The 25,300-nt window shown below is 37.7% G+C and overlaps 2 protein-coding genes across 8 annotated transcripts; both read left to right on the forward strand.

Annotated features, from left to right (window-relative positions):
- Positions 1–675: 675 nt before the first annotated feature.
- Positions 676–1,122, forward strand: LOC145821884 (uncharacterized). The gene has a single exon (XM_082918459.1). The coding sequence runs from the start codon at positions 676–678 to the stop codon at positions 1,120–1,122; it is 447 nt and encodes a 148-aa protein (XP_082774585.1).
- Positions 1,123–8,802: 7,680 nt separating this feature from the next.
- LOC114286199 (DIS3-like exonuclease 2) lies at positions 8,803–24,952 on the forward strand. Of its 7 annotated transcripts, none has more exons than XM_028229292.2 (7): positions 8,803–9,342; positions 11,522–11,847; positions 16,666–16,719; positions 16,813–16,881; positions 18,860–21,064; positions 23,721–23,792; positions 23,949–24,952. In XM_028229292.2, the coding sequence occupies exons 1-7, from the start codon at positions 9,228–9,230 to the stop codon at positions 24,390–24,392; spliced, it is 3,285 nt and encodes a 1,094-aa protein (XP_028085093.2). In that variant the 5' UTR covers positions 8,803–9,227; the 3' UTR covers positions 24,393–24,952. The 7 variants fall into 7 exon arrangements, with proteins under 7 accessions (XP_028085093.2, XP_028085092.2, XP_082777196.1 ...); XM_028229291.2 differs by having other exon boundaries at positions 8,835–9,342; positions 11,519–11,847; XM_082921070.1 differs by having other exon boundaries at positions 8,835–9,342; positions 11,519–11,847; positions 23,721–23,983.
- The last annotated feature ends 348 nt before the right edge of the window (positions 24,953–25,300 follow it).

The following is a 25,300-nucleotide window of genomic DNA, read 5'->3' on the forward strand; positions in this document are numbered from 1 at the left end:
ATTAGGAAGCATATGGCGACTTAGAAGAAGATGTTAGTAGTGAGCCGTTGGCAGCTCTATACTTCAAACAAGGCCTCTCCCCTTCGTATAAGCTTAGGTAGTCGTTGAAGAAACGACCCGCCTTTGACTTGAAAGAGTTGAGGGCCCGAATGGAGGAGCGAGCCCCATGTGGAAGATGACACTGCCTCTGTACAAGTGTCAGTTGCAGATGAAGGAGTTAAGGCCTCTTGGAAACATAGGGCCGAACAGCCTAGGAGGGAGACCAGAGAATGAGGTATGGCCAAAATAAGGACCCGATAATGGAAATCGAAGAAGAAATGAGTAGATCTTATGAAGCCATTACCATTGTATTCACGGAACCGATCTATAGGCTCCTGGAAAAAAGCAAGAGAGAACCCTACTTCATTTGGCCCCTTAAGATGATGGGAGACCCTACTTGGTGCAATCAGGAGTGGCGATGCTCCTACCATCATGAGAAAGGGCATAAGATGTAGAATTGCAGAGACCTTAAGAGGCATCTTGAAGACTTGGTCACTATTGGCCACCTCCAGCAATGGATTGACATGGAGAAGGCAAGGGCAAAACAGGGGCAGCCCCCAACCCCTCCAACAGAGGACCAAGTCCCAAGGCTAGTGATCAACGTCACCCATGGGATGACCGACCCCTAGAGGGAGAATGCCCTTTTATGGTGAGATTCAGAGAGCCACGCACTTGCAACAAGTCATGTCAGTAGGACCATTGCTTAAGAAGTCCAGAACAAAAGCAAATCCCTCTCAGCTCGACATTGTATTCTCTGAGAATGGTCTAGAAGGGATCCAACATCCCCACATTGATGCCCTAATCGTCACCGTCGGTGTGGCGAACAAATTTGATGTGAAACAGGTCCTAATTGATCAAAGGAGCACCACTGACATTATGTATCATGACCTTTTCAAAAAGTTGGGTCTTGATGAGCAACACTTAATCTCAGCCATCTCCCCTTTAGTCGGCTTCAATGGACAGACAGAGTGGCCACTCGACCGGATCACCTTGTCCGTCACAACAAAGTCCAAAGTGGTCCCTGTCAACTTTTTGGTGATCAACACTTCATCTCCTTACAATGCAATCCTTGGTCGACCTTAGATTCATACAATGGAGGCGGTGCCATCCACTTACCACCAGGTAGTCCGTTTCCCAACAAAGAATGGGGTGGAGGAGATCAAGGGTGACCAAGTAGGGGCGAAGCACTACTTCATCGTCGCCATGGAGTCTAAACAAATATGCAATGAAGTCCAAATGGTCGAACTACCTGCTCAGCCTGTACTTAAAGACGTTGGTAGAGTACCAACAGAGAAGATGGTGGAGGACCTCGAAAAGATCTTAGTGGACAGAGGAGATCCAGACAAGTTCTTTCTGCTTGGTACTTCCCTTCTCGCTGGAGAGAATGAGCAGTTACTAGCTCTCCTCCACAAGAATATCAAAGTATTTGCCTGGTCTGCTTACGAGACTCCTGGGTTGGACCCAGCCTTTGCATGTCATCAACTCAATGTCCAACCAACAGCTCGGCTCGTGGTCCAAAAGAGCAGACGGTCGTCCACAGAACACACGGAAGTGGTTGTCCAAGAGGTAAACAAGCTTTTAGCGGCAGGGGTCATACGGGAGGTACAATATCCGAAATGATTGTCTAACACCATCATGGTGAAGAAAAAGAATGGAAAATGGAGGGTGTGCATCGACTTCACTAGCCTCAACAAACCTTGTCCTAAGGACAGCTTTCCTCTCCCACAGATAGACCAACTGGTAGATGCAACTACTGGACATGAACGGATGAGCTTCTTGGATGCCTATAGTGGCTATCATCAAATCCCCATGTTTGGCCTTGATCAAGAGAAGACAACATTCATTAGCCTAAGGGAAACCTACTGCTACAAAATGATGCCCTTCGGCCTGAAGAACGCTGGTGCGACCTATCAACGAATGGTTATTAAAATGTTCAAGGACCAACTAGGCAAGACTATGGAGGCCTATATAGATGACATGGTGGTCAAGAGTAAATTGACTGAACACCATCTGAGAGACTTGGAGGAAGTGTTCAAAATCCTGAAGACCCACAAGCTTCGCTTGAACGCCTCGAAATGTGCATTCAGGGTAGGTTCAGGGAAGTTCTTGGGATATATGGTGACCAGATGAGGCATCGAGATCAACCCCGACCAAGTCAAAGCCCTCCAAGACATTGGAGGCACCTACGAAGGCTAAACGCAAATGGGTGGAAGAACTACCAAATGTTTTATGAGCATACAGGACTACACCGAGGTGATCGACAAGAGACACGCCATGCTCCCTCACTTACAGAATGGAGGCTATCATCCCCTTGGAGGTCGGTCTTCCCACAATTCGGTCTGAAAGCTTCGAACTAGCAAATAATGATGAGGCCATCGCTCAAGCTCTAGACCTAATAGAGGAACGCAGAGAGGTCGCCTTCATTCGCTTGGCAGCCTATCAACAACAACTTACCAAAAGCTTCAATAAGAATGTGTTTGTCAGACAATTTCTACCTAGTGACCTGGTACTAAGAAAGGACGTGGATCACAAAAAGGTCCCTGGAGAAAGGAAGCTCGGACCCAACTAGGTAGGGTCATACAAAGTCACATCTGCCTTGGGCAACAGAGCTTACTATTTGGCCGACCTAGAAGGCAAGCCCATTCCTCATCCTTGGAATGTTGCCAATTTGAAGAAATACTATCAGTGATATTATGACTTGAATATCTTTCAAATGTAATCCCCATTTTATGAGTATCAATGAAATCAACTTTTCTCTACAAATTATGTTCTATTTGTCGTGCATATTTTCGCTTAACAATTGAGCAAGATTGGGTTCCAGGTCTTAACCTACACCCTAGCCCGAAATTGAAAATATCAGGTTAGAGTAGGGCGCCAAGTGGTATCGTTTGGTGGAATTTGTGCCAAGTATCGTTACTTGAAAGCATGGTCCATTGTAACAACTTGCGCTCAACGGAGAGTCGAGATACGCTCACTGATGAGCTAAACTTAACCGAATCAAGTAAAGACCAAGCAACGAAGTGTTTGGTCAAACTCAACATATTTTATTTATTTATTTATTTTTCAAAAAATTTTCTAAGGCAGGAAGCCTGGTCTGTCCAAAGAGACGGTCCGTTCGGTCTCGGAGCCTCTGCTCGGCCGAAGGGCATACAAAGATTTCTTAAAGGCAAGAAGCCTGGTCTGTCCGAAGAGACGGTCCATTCGGTCTCGGAGCCTCTACTCAGCTGGAGGGCATACAAAGCTCTCTTAAAGGCAAGAAGCTTGGTCTATCTGAACAGACGGTCCGTTCGATCTCAGAGCCTTTGCTCGGCCGAAGGGCATACAAAGCCCTCTTAAAGACAAGAAGCCTAGTCTATCCGAATAGACGGTCCGTTCGGCCTCCGGGCCTCTACTCAGCTGAAGGGCATACAAAGCTTTCTTAAAGGCAAAAAGCCTGGTGTGTCCGAACAGACGGTCTGTTCGGCCTCAGAGCATCTGCTTGGCTGAGGGCATACAAACCTTTTTTAAAAAGCAAGAAGCATAGTCTGTCCGAATAGATAGTTGACTCAGCCTCAGAGCCTTTGCTCTGTTAGGAGGCATACATTACTCATGAAAAACAAAGATAAAGAGCAAATAGACTGACAATTACATAAAACATCTCATCGATAATCTTGCAAGAGTTACAAAAATCAAAAAGTCCAACCTTACATTCACAAAAAGCAACCAAACTCCTCAAGGGGAGTTGCTAAAAGAAAAGTACATAAAAAGGATAGACCTATTTCTGAGGAGCATCTGAAGGTAGGGCTGCAAACGAACCGAGCCGAGCCGAGCTTTGTTTAGCTCGAGCTCGGCTCGTTTACTTATCGAGCTCATTTATTGAGTTCGAGCTTGGCTCGATAAGGAACTGGGCTCGAGCTCGGCTCGGCTCGGCTTGGCTCGATAATTTTTTTTAATATTATTTATATTATTTAAATATAAATATTTAAATAAAAAATATTGTTTATATTATTTAATATATAAAAAATGTATTTATATTATTATTTTTATATATATTTATATATGTTTAATATATAAATGATGTATTTATATATATTTATATATTATTTAATATATAAATAATATATTTATTATATAATTTAAATAAAGATAAATGAGCTGAGCTTATGCGAGCTCGAGCTCGAGCTCGGCTCGTTTACTAAACGAGCCTAATATTCGAGCTTAAGCTCTACTCGTTTAGTAAACGAGCCGAGCCGAGCCCTTAACGAGCTGAGTCGAGCTTGTTCATGAATAGCTCAGTTCATTTGCAGCCCTATCTGAAGGAGCAGTGGAATTGGTCAGCAACATGGTCTCTCGAACAATAGTTGGATCAGCAAAAGGTTTTGGTACAACCAAAGCACCCTGTTCAACCACAGTAGAAGCTGGTGGAAGGGTCAACCAGTTGACGGTAAGAAGTGTAGCAAAAGCACTAGATGGTACAATCTGCTAGGTGGTCAGTTGACCCTTTCCTGTTGAAGAAGCTGGGATCTCCTTATAAAGAGGAGAACTATTGGGCACCTTTGCTGCAGTTAAAGCATCGTTCCAAGCTTGGGCATAAATCTCATCTTTGGCTTTGTGGACCTCGGTTAAATAAGCAACACCAGCCTCATCCCAACCTTGCTGCTAATAACGGTCCTCTGCAATCTTCAACTTAGCCTTCAACTTGGTTATCTGAGCTTCGTCCTTCTTCACCTGCAAACAGCCGAGCCTTTTCAAAAATGGCAAGGCCTTGCTTCAATCTTGAAGCAGTATGCTCAATCTCCTTTTACTTCTCTTTTTCTAGCTCCAAAGCCCTAATCACCACACCAACCCGCTCTCTTAATTCAAGAAATTGCTGCTCAATCTCATCATAGCGGCCAAGTGCTAGGTGGGTCTTTTGGTTAGCCTGAAAACCATTGGAGATATAAGTTTGCCCAGTGAGGAAATACACTTGAAAGAAGTGGCAACTTAAAAAAGAGGAAGATAAGAACTTACCACTACTATAGATTGCAAAGCACTCTTCACTAAGTCCCTGTTTGCCTGAGTCTTATGCTCGGCTATATCAAGTGGAAGAAGCAAAGCCTTCGAAAGATCAAAAGCTAGGGTAGCCAAACTCACCGCTGAGTCATTGGTATCAATCGGTTGGCCTTCATGCTTGAGCTCGGGCTCCCACAAATCAAGCCCTGCCTTTTGTTTCAGTCCAACACCAGCATTACCTTTTTCTTTCTCCTTCTTTTTTCCTTTCGCTCGGTCCAAAATCGAGGCAGTTACGGTCGTGGCTGCAGTAGATAAGACTACCCCCGACATTTGCTCAGTCGGTCATGGGCGTTTGGTTGGCGGTGGATCAGTAACCTCAATTGGGAAGTGGTCAGTGCCAAAAACAGTAGCTTGTAAACCCAACAACACTTTGTTCCTCGACATGTCTTCTCCCTTGCTGGTTGGTGAAAGAGATGGAGAGTAACCCTTACTGCTCTCAGATTGGCTTGACGCTTGTGTGGTAGAAGAGGATGTACCAACTTGCTCAACCTCAATCTCCTCGTCCAATTCAGGCCACTCACGAAGATAGGTAGTAAGAATTGACTTTTGCTAGATAGTGAACTTGTATGTAGGTTCGTATCCCAACAACTCAATAGGAGAACGCTTCTCATAACTAAGAGCAGTTTTGATCGCCTTTCTATTTTCTAAAGTTTTCCTCCGCTTGAAACGACCTTTCCCTAAACAAAAAATAATATATATGAGTGGAAAACGCTAAGCATCATATAAAAATGATAGGAATCAAAGGCAAGTAGAGAAGCGAAAAAAGGGTAAAGCAAGATAAAGACCTGGGCAACCATTGACCCTCAATACTAAGTTTGTTCGATGTTCGGTCCTAGATGGAAATTCCCAATTTCCCGCTACAAGAAAGAAGTCATCACCATGCTTATCCGCGTTAGGAAAATCGGCCACCAATTGGTATGCAAGAGACCAAGCACGAATGTAATATGTCGCACCACTACTATGAGACATATAATAACAACGAACAATATCCCAAATGTCTAAACTAAGCCCGAGTCTTTGATTTAAGGCGCACACACCCGACAACACCCTAAAGGAGTTGGTGGAAATTTGTATGGGAGTGAGCTCAACATGGTGTAAAAAGCGACGAAGCAATGGGTTAAGAGGAAATCGAACTCTCCCTTCAATGATACAAGCTATGGTGAAAGCAGTCGTATTTTTAGTGTTTTTTCTCTTAGCACCTAGGCTGGCCAAAGTTAAGGTCATATCCTCCGGTATGTTATACTCTCTGCGAAACGAAGCCATACCCTTTTGAGTATTCACCCAACTCCAATATTTCCCCATGAATGAAATGCAAACCAACAGCAAATAACAAGAAGAGGCAAAGTAAGTGGCGAGGGAAATTTGACGGACTTACAATACCAAACCAATGCTGCAAGCTATGAAGCGACAAGATCCATAGAGAAATCAAAATTTGTTGTGCAGATTCACAAATAGCCAAACAAACCCTCTGGGAGTTGAAATCAAAATTGTGCAAGCAACCACAAAAAAAAAAAAGAAAAAAAAAAGAAGAAGCAAGGTCACAATCATTGAAGTCCAAATTATTGGCAAATAGGGGTTACCATGGGAATCCCCAAAACAACGTCCTAATTAAAGAAAATAGTTGGAAAGCAAGCAACAACTGGACAACAAAGCTCAAATGATGAAGAACAACACATAATATCGGTAGGGAAAGCTTACTGGTAACGAAACAGTGGTGCAATGATGGAACCCATCGGCGGCGAGTAGCGAACTAGCGGCAAGGGAGCGTCAAAGTCCACCACCGGCGATGAAGCTCTCAAGCATTGAAGGTGTTAGGAATCTGCTGAAGATGAAAAAGTTTGGCTAACAAGATAGGGTTTCTAGAGTGAGAAAATAAATAATAATAATAATAATAATAATAATAAATAGGAAATGCCCCAACTAACAATCACCAAAATCAATGGGGAGGGACAGGCAGCAACAAAATCAACAACAGAAAGTAAGAGGTCACCTATAACCTCTCACACTCGAAGACTTCGAGCACGAGCTAGGGGGCAAGTGAAGAGCGCCATTTATAACTCTGCACCAAGCATAAGCAAAACAAGAAGAAGATCGCAAGCCCAAGGATGACGCTTGGGCCTAGTAATGCTACGCGATCAGAACGTCAAACCCAAGCACGAGTTTGGGCCGAGCTAGTGTTCAAAAGCCTAAACTGTGTGGGCTAAGCGTTTACTTGAACCAGAGAAGAACTACCAAGGTACTAAACATGGAGACCAAGTGTGATCTTAAGCCCAACGGACCAAGTGATCCGAACCACGCAGCCCAAGTACAAACTTGGACCGAGCGTAGCTAAGGAGGACGACCAACTTGAATCAAGGCACTGAACCAACCATAAGAGCGTATGGTACAAACCAATCGTGCAAATTAACTCGCATCCAATACATGGAAGGAGTGCTTGATCTTCCATGAATAACAGAATTGCTTAACGGATTTTTTTCTCTTGCCATTGAGGAGCAACCTAACATTTCGGTTGAGTGTCGGGTGGCGAAGAGAGAAACCTGAGGAACAAGTCAAACGATTCTTATAAAACGTACCCTCACTCTCCTTGAGGGGGGATCGACCTCTGAACACTCTAAACTGACTCGTCTATTCTACTTTCACTATACCAAACTCTGGTACTGACTCGACCGTCGGAGGGGTTTCCGACCAACCCTCGGTTGGGCAGCTAAACTGTTTGTTCCTTGTGCAGGCCTTCACCCATGGGTGCACCAGGGTTCATCCACGAAATTCCATCTTACTCTATTGCGGAAATCGGTCCACACATCTGTGAACTTGTACATTTTGATTCCCTCAATTATAAAAAAATATATCACTTACACTCTCTTTAGATCCTCTTCAAATCATCTCCAGAATAAATGTATTTGTACGATTTTCAATAAGTCAGAGGATGAATACATACAAGTTCATAAATGAAGGGGTAAAATTAAAGGTGCTTGCAAACCGGGTTAGGTCGAATGGACTCTCATCTGTTATCTCTTTGAACTTGGATAGATTGAGAAAAATAAATCTACATCCATCTGTTTAATTAGTGGAAGCAAATTGGTGGACCATGCAGCGGTTTGGACTTTACTGCCTCAGATTGAAATATTTTAACGTAATTCTTTATTATTTTGTACTCAAATTTTTTGATTATTCATTTTTTATAATAAAAATAAAAGCAAAACTTTCATATTTTATAAATAACAAATATAATTACAAAATAAAATATATTTTTTAACATAAAAAGTATAATTTCATTTTCTTAGGAGTATTAGCAAATCGAGTTGGGTCAAATAGCTTCCCATCTGAATTTAAGCAGATTGAAAAGAATGCACCTGCATTGGTTCGCTCAAACCATTGAAACTGTTCATCTTGTAATGAATGCACCTGCATTGGTTCGCTCAAACCATTGAAACTGTTCATCTTGTAATGAATTAGTGTAGACAATTAATTCTAATAAATATGATAAATGGTTTTCTACCGATGATAAAATGATATATCATTTATATTTGAGTTATGTAACTACCACATATTTTAATAGAAAACATCACATCAGTAATATTTATAAGAAAAATAATTTTCAATTAATAAATCTTATAAATATTAATAATTAAAATTATATATATATATTTTTTATAAATTAATAATTATTTTATCAAATACCGAATTATAATTTTTCCTATTTTAATCGGACAATCTAGAAAGTCCCAAAGTGGCACTTTTTATAGTCAGTTCATCACCCACTAAAACAGAGAGAAGAAAAAAATTGAGAGAGAGTGGGGGGAAAAAGTTTGAGGAAGACAGAGGAATCAAAGAGTCGGCGCCAATGTCTCCACCAACCAACAGTTACGTCCCTTTCACCTCCCCCACTATGGCCTCTCTCGCTCTCTACATTTATAATCCTATCTCTCTATACAAAGCTTCTGTTAATTCGTTTCTTCTTTCTTTCTTTCTTTCTTTCTTTCTTTCTCCCCCCATCTTGATCGGCTTCTTCCGTTAAATTTTTTTTTATAACCCATCGGAAGATGTTCGATTCTTTATCTTTAGTTTAGCTTTGTTTTTTTTTTTTTTTTTTGAATTGGGTTTGTGGGTTTTTATCTTCTTTTTTTTTTTTTTTTTTTGGGATTGTTGGGTAAATTATGAAAGGGGCAGTGGTTGAGCAGTCTCATACTGAGAAGACTGAGGATGTTGATAAGGACAAGAAGAAGAGGCGTCGATCCAATCGACGATCCAAACACAATTCTTCTGTTTCAGGTATTTTTCACTTTCATATATAGCTTTATGTATATTTGTATATATATGTTTGTGCTAAATTGCTTTATGTGTTTCTTGAATCATTGCTTTGATTGGAGTTCTAGTTAACTACTAAGTTGGGTGCACTGTTCAAGGTTTATAGTTGGGAGTTGTTAGGAGATTTAGTTTTGAGATAGTGGCTTGGAAATTACCAATTACAGTTTAAAACTTTCTGTATTATGCAATGGGTGTTCAGCAAAGAGTTGGGTTTTTGGGTTTTAAATGTGGGAAGGATTTTGTGGTGTGGCAATGTTTTTGTGTATTTCTGTTTTGATGTTATCAGTGTTATATGGAGATAGATACAATGGGGATTCTCTTTTTGCAAACCCAGATGCACAAATGAGAAACCATTTACTTAAAATTTAATCTTTTAGGCTGTGTTTGGTTCATGAATTTGGACAAGGATTTGGAAATGGAAAGGGAAAAGTTAGGCAAAATGTGTATGAAATAAAGCTACATTTCACACCCATTTCATTCACTTTTTCCTTTTTCCTTTCCAAATCCGTACCTAATTCATGAACCAAACACGACATTAGAGATCATTGAAAAAGGTTCTTTTCGGTGGCTGAGAAACTGAACGAAAGGAAAGTCTTTCCACCTAAACTGAGCCTACTGCAACTTTAATGTAAGTTGAATTGAGGCTTTCTTTCTTCTTTCTTATCCCCCTCCCCTACTTTTAGTATTATTATTATTTATTATTTATTTTTTATAACTGAACACAACTGCAGTTATGGGGAGAATTTTAATTTTGGGATGTGGAGGAAATTTCTTCCTAACTTTTTTCCCTTGTTGGGATAAGCCGGAAATAATGCTGTGTCTGGTGTAATGAGACGATGCATCTTAAATAAAAGGGATTTATTTTTATTTATTTTATTTTTTTGCATAGGAAACAAGAAACATCACATAAGCATAAAAGTATATGCAGGTTTGCTTCTATTGACAACAAGAACATGAACATAATTAAAGTGCTAACTTGAACATCATTGATTTAGTATGACTATTTTGAGTATATTTTTGGAAGCCATGGACATGTGAAATGGAAAAATTATTGGATTTTGCGGGAGTTTTCTGAAGTAGTTTTTAGTACTCAAAGCTATGAAACATGGACATGGACATGGACATGGACACGGATATGGATACGGATATGGACATGGATACGGGACACGGCAATTCCAAAAAATGGGACATGGACACGGTGGGAGACATGGCGAATTTTATTTTATATATTTTTATGTATTATGTAGATTTATATTACATTCATCTAACATAGTAACATTAATTCAATAAATATAACCACTACATTTAAACAAATTAATAGATCATCTATTCACAAAAAAGAGTCATAATAAATGATAATAAGAACTGAGACGAGAAAGGGAAAACATTCAACATCTAACAATATTCTTCTCAAAAACACTAAATAAGATAGGCAAAAGGAAAAAAAAAAAAAATAGCCCCAATGTGTCCCATGTCGTGTCCCCATATGGACATGCGTGTTCCCGCCGTGTCCCTTACAAAAAAATCATTAAATTGGCGTGTCCCGTACGTGTCTCCAGCGTGTCCCCGTGTCGAACACCGCCACGGCATTGATTTTAGAGTGTCCATGTTTCATAGACTCAAAGTCACCAAGACAAAAACATAGAATCAAAATTTTTTGGGGTTTGTTGTTCTTAGGAACTATTTTTAAAATCCGAGTTAGAAAGAACTAGTTAACATAACCAGTTTTTAGACCAGAACGTCTCTCTCTCTCTCTCTATATATATATATATATCTATGATTGTCAATGATACTAAACTCATATTCTCAAATGTTAACAGTTTTCGGAAAACATGTATTGAGGACTAATATCTGAAATCTATGCCAAAACTTCCCTATTACCTCTGTTCACTTCATTAGTTTTCTCTATAATAATGCACTAAGAGAATTTTTAAAAATATAGATAATTCATTTTTATGTCTTTAACCTCAAGTGAATCTACTTGGAATCTGAACTTATTTGGTTTGGTTTTTCAAGTTTTGGTCTTTTATCTTTTCCTCTTACTCTGCATTCCCCTTTATATTTGTGGAATGCATGTATTATATGGGTCCTAAGGTTGTTAGTTCTTGATCTGATGTTCTCAAAATTTTCTTTCTTCAAGTAGCTTGTGGTTCGGTAAATGAATTACGTGCAGAACCATCTGAAATTGCGGGGAGTGGCAGCCCATCAAATATGGAGCGACTGCCCAAAGCATCTAATGTTGCTTTCAATTCTTTGCCAACAATGGATATAAATGAACAAGAAGCACCACAGGAAGGTAATATGCAAAATCAGCAAGTTTTTTCAGCTGATTTTGGTGGAAGAAAGTTTTCAAAATCATGTCCTGAGACGCTTGTTTGTGAGGAGTCAATGTGGTCATATGCAAATAAGGATCTGAGAAAATATTTTGCTCCACACTGGTCTGTCGAAGCTGTTAATGAGGCATTAGAGGTCAGTCTGCTAATGTGTTTCAACTCAGTTCGATAATTTGTTTCAATTCTGTTTATTGCACTGAATTACGATTTTTTAATGTTAGCTTTTGATAAAACTCTCTCTAGAATGAACTATTATTTTGTATTGAATTTAACTTGTATTGATCTTGTACTTTTTCTCTTATTCTTTTTTTTTCCCATAGGCTTACATCCTTTTATATAGACAAGGTTATATATAAGTTCAATGAACAACCTTACAATTAACTAGGTACATGAATATAATCTAAACAATGAACCTAATAAATATAAAAAACATGAATATAAAAATACATGAATACCAAGGATGCATGAATCCAATGTATCTAATGTATGCAATGTAAATATGGCATTAATTTTAACACTCCCCCTTAATGCCATATTGTGTGACATCCAATATTTCTCTAAAAAATTCGAACTTATCCATTGGTAGAGCTTTGATGAAGATGTCCACAACTTGATCTTCAGTCTTGCAATACTTGATTTGAATCTCATCATCTTCCACAGCTTCTCTAATGAAATGATATTTGATAGTAATGTGTTTGGTACGAGAATGATAGATGGGATTCTTTGTCATAGCAATAGCATACTTGTTAGAACACATAATTGGAGTAGCTTCACCTTGTTTCTCATTAAAATCATCCAAAATTCTTCTTAGCCAAATTGCTTGTGTAGTTGCCAATGATCCTGAAATATATTCGGCCTTAGCGGATGATTGTGTCACAGTTTGTTGTTTCTTGGATGACCATGAAATTACGCCCGATCCAAGAGAAAATGCATACACAACAGTGCTTCTCATATCATCAACACATCCGGTCCAATCACTATCACAAAATGCAAGTAACTTTGCATCAACAAATTTCTCATAAAAAATTCCATGATCAAGTGTACCTTGAATGTATCTCAACACTCTTTTTGCAACCCCAAAATGAATTTGGCTTGGACTGTGCATAAACCGAGACACTAAACTTGTAGCATGCATGATGTCCGGTCTTATAGCAGTCAAGTACAACAAACTTCCAACCAAACCTCTATAACAAGATACTTCAGCTTCTTTGCTTCCATCTTTCTTTGACAACTTTTCATTCACAATCAAGGGAATAACAACTGATTTGCAATTCTTCATTTTGAATTTCTCAAGAAGTGTTTGAGCATACTTCTTTTGACAAATAAAAACACTATTGTTTTGGTAGATTTCAATACCTAAAATATGATGCAATAGCCCCAAATCACTCATTTTATATTTTTTTCATCATTTCCCTTTTAAAATGTTCAATCAATTTTTCATCACTACCGGTAAAAACCATATCATCAACATAAAGTGAAACAATGACAATACCGGTTGTACCTTGCCTCTTGATGTACAAAGTTGGCTTACTTTTGCTTCTTTGAAAACCCTTTTCATTGAAGTAAGCATCAATTTCACTATACCATGCCCTGGGTGCTTGCTTTAGGCCATATAAAGCCTTCTTCAAATTGTACACTTTATCTTCTTTGCTTTTGACAATAAAGTCTTGAGGTTGATCAACATACACCTCTTCTAATTTTCCATTCAAAAATGCTGACTTTACATCAAGTTGGTGCAAGAACCAACCCTTTTGAGCCGCCAAAGCAATGATAGCTCTAATTGTATCAAGTCGAGCCACAGGAGCAAAAGTTTCTTGAAAATCAATTCCGGGGTTGTTGTGAATACCCTTTCGCCACAAGTTTTGCTTTTTTCTTTTGAATAGAGCCATCTGGATTGAACTTTGTTTTGAAAATCCACTTCACACCAATTATTTCTTTTCCTTTCAGTTTCTCCACTAGCTCCCAAGTCTTGTTCTTCTCAATCACATGAATTTCATCTTCCATGCTTCATCTTTAATTGCCTCTTCAAAATTTTCAAGTTCATCAATGCATAAATTGCATCTTGCATACATCACTAAGACTCCTTATATTTCTTGGAGTTGAACTTGGAGATGAAGAACTTGAACTTCAACTTGAACTTGGAGAAGAATGTGAACTAGCAATTGGTGACAATCTTTGTGGAGATCCAAGCTTCGCAACATCTTCAACTTGTGGACTTTCCAATTCTTCATTGAAAGCAATGCTTTGATCTTGAACTTCATTTTCCTTCCAATCAAAAGACACTTTCTCACCAAAGAGAACATCTCTACAAATAATCACCTTCTATTGATCCAAACTGAAGAGTTTATAGCCTTTGGATTTCGAGCTATAACCCACAAAGATGCATTTCTTACTATTTTCATCAAGCTTGTGCCTCACTTCTTTTGGAACATGAGCATAACAAATGCAACCAAATACCTTCAAGTGATTCAACAATGGTTTCCTTCCACTCCAAGCTTCAAATGGAGTTTTGTCCTTAAGAGCTTTTGTAAAACATCTATTCATCAAGTACACTGCGATACACAGCCTCATCCCAAAAAGTTTTGGGTAGCCCCTTCTCATGTAGCATACACTTGGGACATTTCCTCTATAGTTCTATTCTTCCTTTTCGCCACACCATTTTGTTGTGGAGTGTACCCAATGGTCAATTGCCTTTCCATACCAATATATTCACAAAATTTCATAAACTCATTTGAGTTGCCTCTATCACTTCTCAATGCTTTCATCAAACAACCACTTTGTTTTTCAACAAGATTTTGAAATTTCTTGAAGATAAAGAAACTTCACTCTTTTGTCTCATGAAATACACCCAAGTCATTCTAGTAAAATCATCAATAAAAATAATGAAGTACTTGTTACCTCCATTAGTTTGTGTATCCATAAGTCCGCACACATCGGTATAGACAAGCTCCAATGGTGCTTTAGTTCTCCATGCTTTCTCCTTTGGAAATGACTCCCAGTGATGCTTTCTAAGTGCACAACCTTCACAAATATGTTGCACTTCATGAATGGTCGGCAATCCAAAAACCATATTCTTTTATTGTAGATGCTTCAAGCTTTGAAAATTCTGGTGCCCAAATTTTCTATACCAAAGCCATGAATTGTCAATCACATCCATCTTCAAAGCCGCATTTTTGCTATACTGAAAAATGAGAGAAAAACTTCTATTCTTCTCCATCTTGATTTTTGCTACAACTTGGCTTCTCCCCCCTTTGTCAAAAATTTTGCAAAAATCTTCTTCAAAGTGAACAAGGTATCCGTGCTCCATAAGTTGTCCAATACTTAGCAAATTTTGCTCCAAGTCTGGAACTAGGAGAACATCGGAAATGAATCTTGTGCCCATCTTGGTTTCTATAGTAATAGTACATTTTCCTTTCGTTTGGACTAAGGCACCATTTCCCATTTTTACTTGAGAACTGGAGGAAGCATCCATTTTCACAACAATGCTCTCATCTCTTGTCATGTGATTGCTACATCCGCTATTGAGAAATCATACATCCTTGTTTTGATCCAATGCCTTGTGACAAGCATAGAACATGTGCCTTTCACTTTCTTGCTCCTCGGAAAAATTAGCTTGTTGAGTGCTCTTGACTTGGCAATCCTTCTTGACATGCCCAAATTTGTTGCAATTGTAACATTTTGGCTTTCACCGAAACCAACAATCTTTATCAACATGATTGCTTCGGTTGCAAATTCTACACTTTTGTTGAGTGGACTCTTCATTTTCATTTCTTTGAAAATTAGACCTTCCTCTTCCTCTTGCATTTCTTACTTCCATTTGCATTTCTTCCTCCTCCTTGGGAATTAGAAGTACTAACATTGTGCTTGGATTGAAAGGAACTTTCAATTGACTTTTCAGATTGCCTACTCAACTTTTGCTCAAATGTTTTAATTGAACCCATCAATTCTTCAATACTCAAATCAGTAAGATCTTTAGTTTCTTCAATGACAGCAACAGTAGGATTGTATTTCTCCAGCACACTTATCAAAATTTTCCCAACAACTCTTTGATTAGAAATATTATCCCCATAAATTTTCATTTGGTTCACAAGTTCTATAAATCTAGAAAAATAATCCTTCGACAATTCCATATCCTTCATCTTTATATTTTCAAAATCTTTTTTCAATAATTGAAGTTTGATGGTTCTTACCTTCAAGTTGCCTCTATACTCTTTTTGAAGAATATGCCATGCCTCCTTTTCTTTTGTAGCATTGATAATTCTTGGAAAGATTATTTCTGAAACTCCTTGTTGAATAAAGAGAGAGCCTTTGAATCCTTCTTTCTTTGTTCTTTCAATTGGTTCTTTTGGGGATTTGTCAAAGCTCCTTCATCTTCAAGTTCCTCGAACCCATTCTCAACAAGATCCCAAAGATCCATATAGACAAAAATAGTTCTCATTTTCACATACCAAAAATCAAAATTTTCACCATTAAAGATAGGAGTAGATACATTTTGGTTGTTCTTCTTTGGGGGCTTGTTTTTCCGTATCCGATCTCTATGCCCAGCTTGTTCGTGACCCAACCAATGCTTTGATACCACTTCTGTTAGCTTTTGATAAAACTCTCTCTAGAATGAACTATTATTTTGTATCAAATGTAACTTATATTGATCTTGTATTTTTTCTCTTATTCTTCTTTTTGTCCATAGGTTTACATCCTTTTATATAGAGAAGGTTATACATAAGTTCAATGAACAACCTTACAACTAAGTACATGAATATAATATAGACAGTGAACCTAATAAATATAAAACACGTGAATATAAAAATACATGAATACAAAGAATGCATGAACCCAATGCATCCAATATATCTAATGTATGCAATGTAAATATGGTATTAATTTTAACATTTAAGCCCTTGTAATGATATTATGGAGAAGAAGGTTGTATCATGCTTAGTTTTTACTTGTGCAGAAAGGTCATCTCTTTAAAGCGCTTTTTCGTGTGAATGCTCACAACAGACTTCAGGTCCATTTTAATTTTTTATGTACCATATTTATGTCTCGTGTTTTTGTTCTAGTATGATGTAAATAATATGCATATACTGTTTTGTGTTGTTAGGCCTATTGTAAAATTGATGGAGTTCAATTGGATGTCCTCATCAGCGGAATTGCTGCTCACAATAGAGCTGTAAGTCTGGGGTTGTCTTTTGCTAGTGATTTCCTGAATGAAGTGCTGTTGAATGCCTTCAGACTTTTACCTTACACTGCATTTCATAGATTTAAAGGGATACAAGTTAACTTACTACCTTTGATATGTTTATTCTCCTTTTATACAACAATTTTATGGCATTAATCATTGATGTTCCAATTTTTTTATTGAGTTCATGGCTAAAGAAGGGCATTGTTTTATATCATAAAATAAAAACTGTGTTGGGTTCTCATTTTTCCCTTCGTTATCTGAAAGCATTTATTTGTGCATCCAGAACTTAGTAGCAAGAATCACTGAAGTAGCTTACGAATCAGCCGAAGAACTGCACTTCTGAGGAAGAATCGGAGAAGAATTGTGAGTCTAATGTTAGAGAAACGCGAATTTGAGAAGAGAAGGAACTTGTCTAGATCCTTTGTCACATGGACTCATTGGTTTAGGGCAGCGTACCCGTGTCGACACGACACGGCACGGGTGCGGGTGTGAGATATGTGTCGGATTCGGCATGGGTTTCTCGGACAGGCTGACATGAGAGGAGAAAAAAGAAGGGTTGTTGAGAGAAACTTAATAGTGGACCAGTGGTAGCAGGAGAGCGAAGATCTATGTCGATCTGTGTCGTCTTCTCTTTGTCTTCATCTGTGTCGATCTCCTCTTCTCTCTCTCTGTCTTCTCTTCTTCATCATCTCCTTGTCATCATCTTCTTCTTCTTCTTCTCTCTCTCTCTCTCTCTCTCTCGTCGATTTGTGTTCTCTATCTCTTCCCCCCTCCCGTTTTTAACATATAATAAATAATATAATTTGTTATATAATAAATCTAATTAAATCATATATAATAAAAAAAAAATCTAATAAAATCTATAAAATAAATCATTCAATTTTTATTTTTTATTTATTTTAACATACTTTATTATTCTTTATTTGTTATATTTTTTTATTTATAATATATATATATCAATTAAAAATAAAAAATAAATTAAAAATCAAGTGTTTGGGTTACTAGATGGTTTGTATAACCATCACGAAAAATAAAAAAAGTTATGTGGATAAATTAAAAATATAATTAATAAAAATAATACATAAGCGCTCCTAATCTACGATTCTTCTAAGTGGCCACGTTCCCCCTCTCCAACTCCCGCTTCCACTTCGTGCAACTAAGATCCAGAATCTAACATATAAAGGGTGAACACTAGTTTGGTGTCTACCTATTTTTGAAGCTGTCACTAATTTGTATGCCAAAATTGCCTTTGAAACTACTTCAGTTTATTATCCTCAACCTCTCTCAATTGCTTCAGTTTTGATTAACTGCTTCGCTTTTTGATTCGTCAACCCTCTATTAATTGCTTTCTGTGAACAACTAGGGGCTGGTTTCCTCAGTTACATGCATCATGTTGCTCACTCTCTTGTGATACTTAACCATACAAAACTGTACTACTTGATTTTTCATCTACTTGATTTTTCATTTCAGAGGTTAACATGTGATATTTTTTAGTCTATGAACACCGAAGATGCAATTAGTGACTTCATAAACAAGTGCTGGTCGGCTAGTTGCTAATTATCATCACCATTTTTATCTTTTTGTGACCAGTCGTTGTCCAAAGCTTATCCTTTTAATTTTCAGTTTTGACATTTCTAATGTTGGTAGCTTTTAAGTTACTCTTGGTTTATTGCTTAGAAGGAAAAATTGTATACTAGTTGGTTTTATTTCCCCTCTCTTCCCCAAAGTGACCTGAAAATTACTTATTTCTTTCTCTCTCTTGGTTTTGTTGGTGCACATGACTGATTTTTGAATTACTTTGTAATTGGCAATTTTTTTGACTTACATTTGTCATTGGATGCTTTAAGGATTATTATTATTGTTGTTATTAACTTTCATATTTAATGCCTTGTATTAATTCTTTGGTTAGTCCTTTAGTGCACATGCGCTAAATGTGTTTTTTGATTAATTGTCTTTTAACACATAGGTGGAGGGTGATATTGTTGTGATTAAAGTTGACAATTTGTCATCATGGACTAATATGAAAGGGTCTGCTGAGACTTTCAACAATTCTGCGCCTTTGGATGATTATAACTCTCAAGTCACTGAGTTAGTTGGTGATAGCTGCCAAGGAAAAAATAAGGTAGACATGGGTTATGAATATGTAAATGGTACTTCCACTTGTGCAAATGTTGGTCCAGAACTACTTGGACATTGCACCTCTTCACCAGATTATAGTTATAGCCCTATTGATGGACATTGTCCCTTTGTGCTGGATCCTTCTCAGACAGTTTGTTCAAATGAACAGAATGATGTCACAATTTCAATGGAGAACTTATGTGCGATAATAAGTTCATTCCCATCAAAACGACCAACTGGAAAAGTTGTGGCTATCATTGAAAGGTCTCATCGTCGTGATGCTATTGTCGGATTTCTTAGTGTTAAGCAGTGGCTTTCTAATAGGGAAGGTCGCAAAAAGGACAAGAAGAAGAAAAAAAATTCATTGTTATCTCCCAATCAGGAGTACATCACGTTGACACCAACTGACCTGAGGTTTCCCAAAATGATGGTATTTTTGAGAGACCTGCCTGACATTATCAAGAAAAGATTGGACGATGGTGATGCAACAATTGAAATGGAACTTGTAGGTGCATGTATAGATGATTGGGGGGAAGAAAATTGTGTCCCACGTGCTCATGTCATGCATATTTTTGGAAGGGGTGGAGAGATTAAACCACAGATTTCTGCAATTTTATTTGAAAATGCAATTCATTCTTCTGAATTTTCTCCTGACTCACTTTCTTGCTTTCCATGTGTTCCTTGGGAGATTCCACCAGAGGGATTTGAAAACAGAAGCGACCTAAGAAATTTGTGCATATTTACTATCAACCCTTCCACTGCCACTGATCTTGATGATGCACTATCAGTTGAAATGTTATCCAATGGCATTTGCAGAGTTGGTGTGCACATCGCAGATGTGTCATATTTTGTTCTACCAGACACAGCACTAGATATAGATGCTCAAATTCGTTCCAAGAGTGTCTATTTATTGTGGGGTAAATTACCCATGTTGCCCTCAATGCTTTCAGAGAATCTAGGCTCACTTAATCCTGGAGTAGACAGACTTGCCTTTTCGATTTTCTGGGACATCAGTTTAACTGGGGAGCTTCTGGAGCAGTGGATTGGCCGTACTGTTGTACGATCTTGTTGCAAACTCTCCTATGAACATGCTCAGGACATTATTGATGGGTTGTTTGATGTGGGGAGTTTTAGTACCTCAAAAAATGGTTTTCCTCAGTTGCATGGCGACTTTCAATGGTCTGATGTTATTAGATCTGTTAAATGCCTTCATGAAATTTCACAGACATTAAAGGAGAAGAGGTTTAATGATGGGGCATTGAGTCTTGAAAGCTCCAAAGTGGTTTTCTTATTTGATGAAGACGGCATGCCATATGATAGTATACTTTCTGAAAGGAAGGACTCAAATTTCCTAGTTGAGGAGTTTATGTTTTTGGCTAATAGGACAGCTGCTGGAGTAATATCTAAAGCTTATCCTGGTAGTGCATTGTTGCGGAGGCACCCTGAACCTAACCTGCGAAAGCTCAGAGAGTTTGAAGCTTTTTGTAGCAAACATGGTTTCGAATTGGACACTGCTTCAGGCCAGCTTCATCATTCATTGGAGTGGATTAGAGAAAAACTCAAGAATGATTCTGTGTTGTTTAACATTGTTGTGTCATATGCATCAAAACCAATGCAATTGGCGACATACTTCTGTAGTGGAGATTTAAAAGACAGCGAGAGTGAGTGGAGGCATTATGCTCTGGCTGTTCCTTTCTACACTCATTTTACTTCACCACTGCATAGGTATCCGGATATTGTTGTACATAGGACATTGGCTGCTACAATTGAAGCTGAAGAGATGTACTTAAAGCACAGAAAAATGCCTCAAAAACTGAACATTTGGGACGAATTTCCAAGAAGATGTTTCACTGGAGTCTGTTTTGATAAAGATGCAGCAGAATCAATTGAAGGCCAGGAAGCATTATCTGCTGCAGCATCAAAACACAGAATTCCATGCACAGAAATACTGTCAGACATTGCTGCTCATTGCAATGAGAGAAAGCTGGCTGGTAGGCATGTCAAGGAGGCTATTGAAAAACTCTACATGTGGTTTGTTCTTAAGAAAAAGAAGGTAATCCTCTTCCACATTTGTAATTGAATTTAAATTGCATGTAAAATATGTAATGTAATTAACAATTGTACATATTAAATTGGCTCTAAACTTTCCCCATTGCTCCAGAATTGGCCCCATTGGTGAGTAGCCTTAAAAGTTATAACAGTAGATTGGCTTTGGATTGGCATGGGTTGCCCAATCCCAACCGAAACCATTCTTTGGTCAGATTATGATGTGTCAACCCAATCCCAATAAAAATCCTTCGCTTGTGTTTAGTGGTCTGGTTGGGTGATGCTGGAGTATAGGACAGGCTGAAGTCTATTTTAGGATGCAATTGGAAGAGTTCAGCAACGTGTGTTGAGTAGGGCTTAAGAAGCACAAATATGGGCACAGATATGATATTACATGATGCAGATATGCTGACATACAATTTTCAAAAAGTCAAGACATGACATAGGAGCAGCACAAGAACAAAGAAATATACTTTGTTATGTATATACTGGGGGTGTTTGGTGTAATTGTTAAAACAAATTATAAATTGTAGCTTAACAGATTATAGATTATGACTTTAATCAGAAGGTGTTAATCTGTTTGTGTAGCTGCTGGATTATAGATTTAAGTTACTGATAATGTTTGGTAAATAAGCCATGAAATAGCTTTTTGATGTGTAAATGTCCTTTTTATCCCTGTTAATTGTAAATTGAGTTAACCTTTGTTAGTTGTGAATTGAATTAACTTTTATTTTTTTGTTATTAACTGCTAGTCCACATGTCCCATATGTATATATATAAACTAGTCCACAGTGCATTTGGGTTTTTTTCTATTTAAAAAAATAAAAAATCTAAGGGTATAATTGTAAATAAGCTGTTATAATTAGAAGTGGGGGGTTGGACAACTTCTCATAATAAGCTTTTTTGAGTTAGAATAAAATAAGTTGCTAGAATTATAAACTATTTATCTGCTTAATTTGACTAATGAAATGACCTTTGATAGGGCCGCATGGAGAAAAAAGATTTATGTAGCTGACCCCATTTGATGGGACTTAAGGCTTGGTTTGGTTTGGTTTGGTTTGGTAATCAAAAATTATGTGAAATAAGTCTAACCAAACAGTCCAAAATAGCTTTTCTAAGGCTAGAATCTATAATCTATAAGTTGGCTCAAAAAAACTACACCAAACATCCCGACTGTATACATGAAATTATTTACCAAATTCTTTGTTTTTTATGTTGCTAATATATTTATATTTTATTCTGTCAAAATAGTAATTTATTTTATGCATGTTGGAAACGAAGAATTAAAAAAAAAGTACTATTTATTTTATGAAAAGCTCACTTTCCAAACAAATCGAAAGTTTTGGGTTCCTAAATTTAAGAAGTCTGGGATTAATATATATAAACCCATATTATTTTGATTTTAATAATTGGCTTCGAAGTTATTTTCTTGAAACTTGCAATGTGTTTCATTTTGTTTTAGTGATGGAAGAATGTGTTAGTAATGTGTCCGAAGCATATTCACTTCTGCGAAGGTTAAAAAAATATTTGGATTCATATGGACACATGTTTCATAGGTGTTAGAGAGAGTCTGAGGAGTGGCATTAACTAGTTGCGTGACAAGTGTTTTGGAGGTTAAGATAAGGGAAACTCATACAAGCATCTATAGACTGCAGTGGCTGAGTTATTAAAAAAAAAAGGAGGAGGAGTAGATGAAGCTATGGGTGATCTAGCCATGATTGTTAAATGTAGATGGGTATGGATGCCTGATATAGTAGTGCATGTGTACGGATTGTTTTTAAAGGAAAACCCTTGTTACCATTGCGTTTTGCGCATTAATTTGTGTAATTCATTGTTAGGGGTATGCATTTCTTTAAAAATGCTAATTAGATGTTTGCTTCATGAATTCAAGTTCTGTTGATGGTTTCTTTCTTCTCTTTTTCAGTTTTGTTTGTTTTAGTTTTAATTTTTTTTTCACTATCTTTTTGGTGGGTAGTTCTTCATTTTCTGATTGGATAAGTTCTTGATTTACTCAACTCTGTTGAGAAGTTTGAGATGTTATGCCTCTTGAAATGGATCCAATGGTACACTGGCAAGACTAGGGTCCACAAGCTTTTTCATCTGTGGCCCCACATAATTTTATCATCTGGTGTAACTATTGATGTACCCTAAACCTTCACAACTTCAATGGTAATGCCCCCAACTTATTTTTTTATTTCATTTAAACATTATATATGTGGTTTTATTTGTAAATCCATATATATGTGAGATTACATATCACAATTTTTTATTTTATTTTATTTTATTTTAAATGAAGGATATAATCTACAATTCATTACTTTGGCAAAACGATTCACAATTTGACTGTGTTCATGCGTACTCCTCTGTTTGTAAATTGCCAACACTATAAGCCATCATCATGTTCATGTCCTTATAACACCAATTGAAAGAAGGTTTCAGTGAATTTGTTATAGCTACTGCTCACGGCACAAGGAGCCATTCTGATGCAGAAGTTAAGTTTGTTATAATAAAATGACTAGAAAGATGCATGTATTATAGTCGGAATTAATAATCTGAAAAGATGTTATGTGATGCTAAAAATAGGTTTCTTTTAGATTTATCTAGGGTTTATTTGCTTCTCTGTTCAAAATCTTTCTGACTGGTTATTTCCTTGCCTTATGCAGATTTTATTGACTGAAGCAAGGGTATTGGGCCTTGGGCCAAGATCCATGTCTATATATGTTCACAAGTTAGCTGTGAGTAGTTTCCAGACAACCTTCTCTTTTTCTTCCCCGTTTTTTTACTTCAATTCTCTGTGTTGCCAACCACTCCCATCCCCTTTCATGTTGAGTTGGCCGGTATGTTTGAAACTTTTTCTTGATTTGTGTACTGCTTGTAAACATGCAAACTAGATTGAGCGGCATATATATTATGATGAAGTTGAAGACCTGATGGTAGAATGGCTCGATGCTACGTCCACATTGGTACTCAATTTATCTACACATAAGCGCCTCCAAAGGAGAGGTAGCCCAGGTAAATGCAGGACACTTGAAGATGTTGCTTTAATAATGAGCCCATTTGACTTGGCATTTGATTTTCCTGGAGATAGTGGTAACAGGGGTGGCGCAAAAGCAATTAATGATCTAAGCACTAGTTTTGCATCACAAACAGTAGGGGATACTGGTGTATCCATTTCAAAATCTGAATTTTCAGATGGTATTGAGATTGAACCTCCCGTGTTTCCCCTCACAGTGAGCCTGTTCTCAACAATACCTATTGCCCTCCATGCAGTTGGTGGAGATGGTGGCCCTCTTGATATAGGGGCAAGGCTGTACATGAGCTCATATTTAAGGTGATGTGGAGATTGGGAGTAATGTACTAGGTGTTGTAATTGATGGAGTTAAGATGTTGAAACAGAGTTGTTTTTGGTAATGAACAAGCTCTGTTGTAGATATGGTGTACTGTATAGTTCAATGGTTCAAAGTAGTTTTGGAAACCAAAAAATACTATGGCTGAAGCATTGTGTTTATATACATCTGGTGGCTGAAGCATTGTGTTTATATACATCTGGTGGGAGGTGTATATAAGGGAGGATTTTCTTCCATGCTATTATGTAGTGGCTGATTTTTGTTAAAGCTGCTTGTGGGAATAGGCCCTTGTTTTTGTTGGCCATTTCCGTCTAGTATTAACTCGGTTTGACCGTGTCTGTATCCGGTGTTTTAATGCTATGCATCGGAGTCTAATTCATGTTTTAGCTTTGTTGGACTGCAACCCAATTATTTTTAATGTTGGGTGTCCTATTGTATTTGTATTTGAATTGATTTTCTATGTTTCTGAGACGTTGATGCACTTTTGGCTGCCAATCAGCGTACTGTTGTGTAATCTTCTAGTTGAATAACACGGGTTTTGTTTAAAACTTTGATTACAAGACTGAACTCTCAAACTTGAACTTCAATTACCGAATTTAGTTTTTGGAACTTCTTTCGATGATTGAACTAAAACTAGACAACAATTACAAATCCAATCTCTTGAAAGGAGTGTAGTGTTTTCTTCCAGTGCCTCTGATGGAACGGATTCTGAGTCCACGACACATGTGGTAGCTCCTTCCTTAATGAGTAATGAATGTGGTTGGCTTTGTTTTGAAAGTTTAGTTTGTATTATGTTCATATTTGCTGAAGGCGATCAATCAGACATGGCCTGCTAGAATTTTGAGATGACTATTGCTATTTTCGTCATCAATTTTCCAAATTATTTCAGTTGCTGC

Source organism: Camellia sinensis, chromosome 3 (genome assembly GCF_055761805.1).
Source record: "Camellia sinensis isolate YWXY chromosome 3, ASM5576180v1, whole genome shotgun sequence".
NCBI classification, from domain to species: Eukaryota; Viridiplantae; Streptophyta; class Magnoliopsida; order Ericales; family Theaceae; genus Camellia; species Camellia sinensis.

What these genes read in the sequence shown, in the direction of transcription:
- LOC114286199 (XM_028229291.2), top strand. Translation starts at nt 9,228, where the DNA reads ATGAAAGGGGCAGTGGTTGAGCAGTCTCATACTGAGAAGACTGAGGAT. An exon ending in ACACAATTCTTCTGTTTCAG is followed by an intron (nt 9,343 to 11,518) that starts GTATTTTTCACT and finishes TCTTTCTTCAAG; the next exon opens with TAGCTTGTGGTTCGGTAAAT. An exon ending in TATATGTTCACAAGTTAGCT is followed by an intron (nt 23,793 to 23,948) that starts GTGAGTAGTTTC and finishes CATGCAAACTAG; the next exon opens with ATTGAGCGGCATATATATTA.
- LOC145821884 (XM_082918459.1), top strand. Translation starts at nt 676, where the DNA reads ATGCCCTTTTATGGTGAGATTCAGAGAGCCACGCACTTGCAACAAGTC.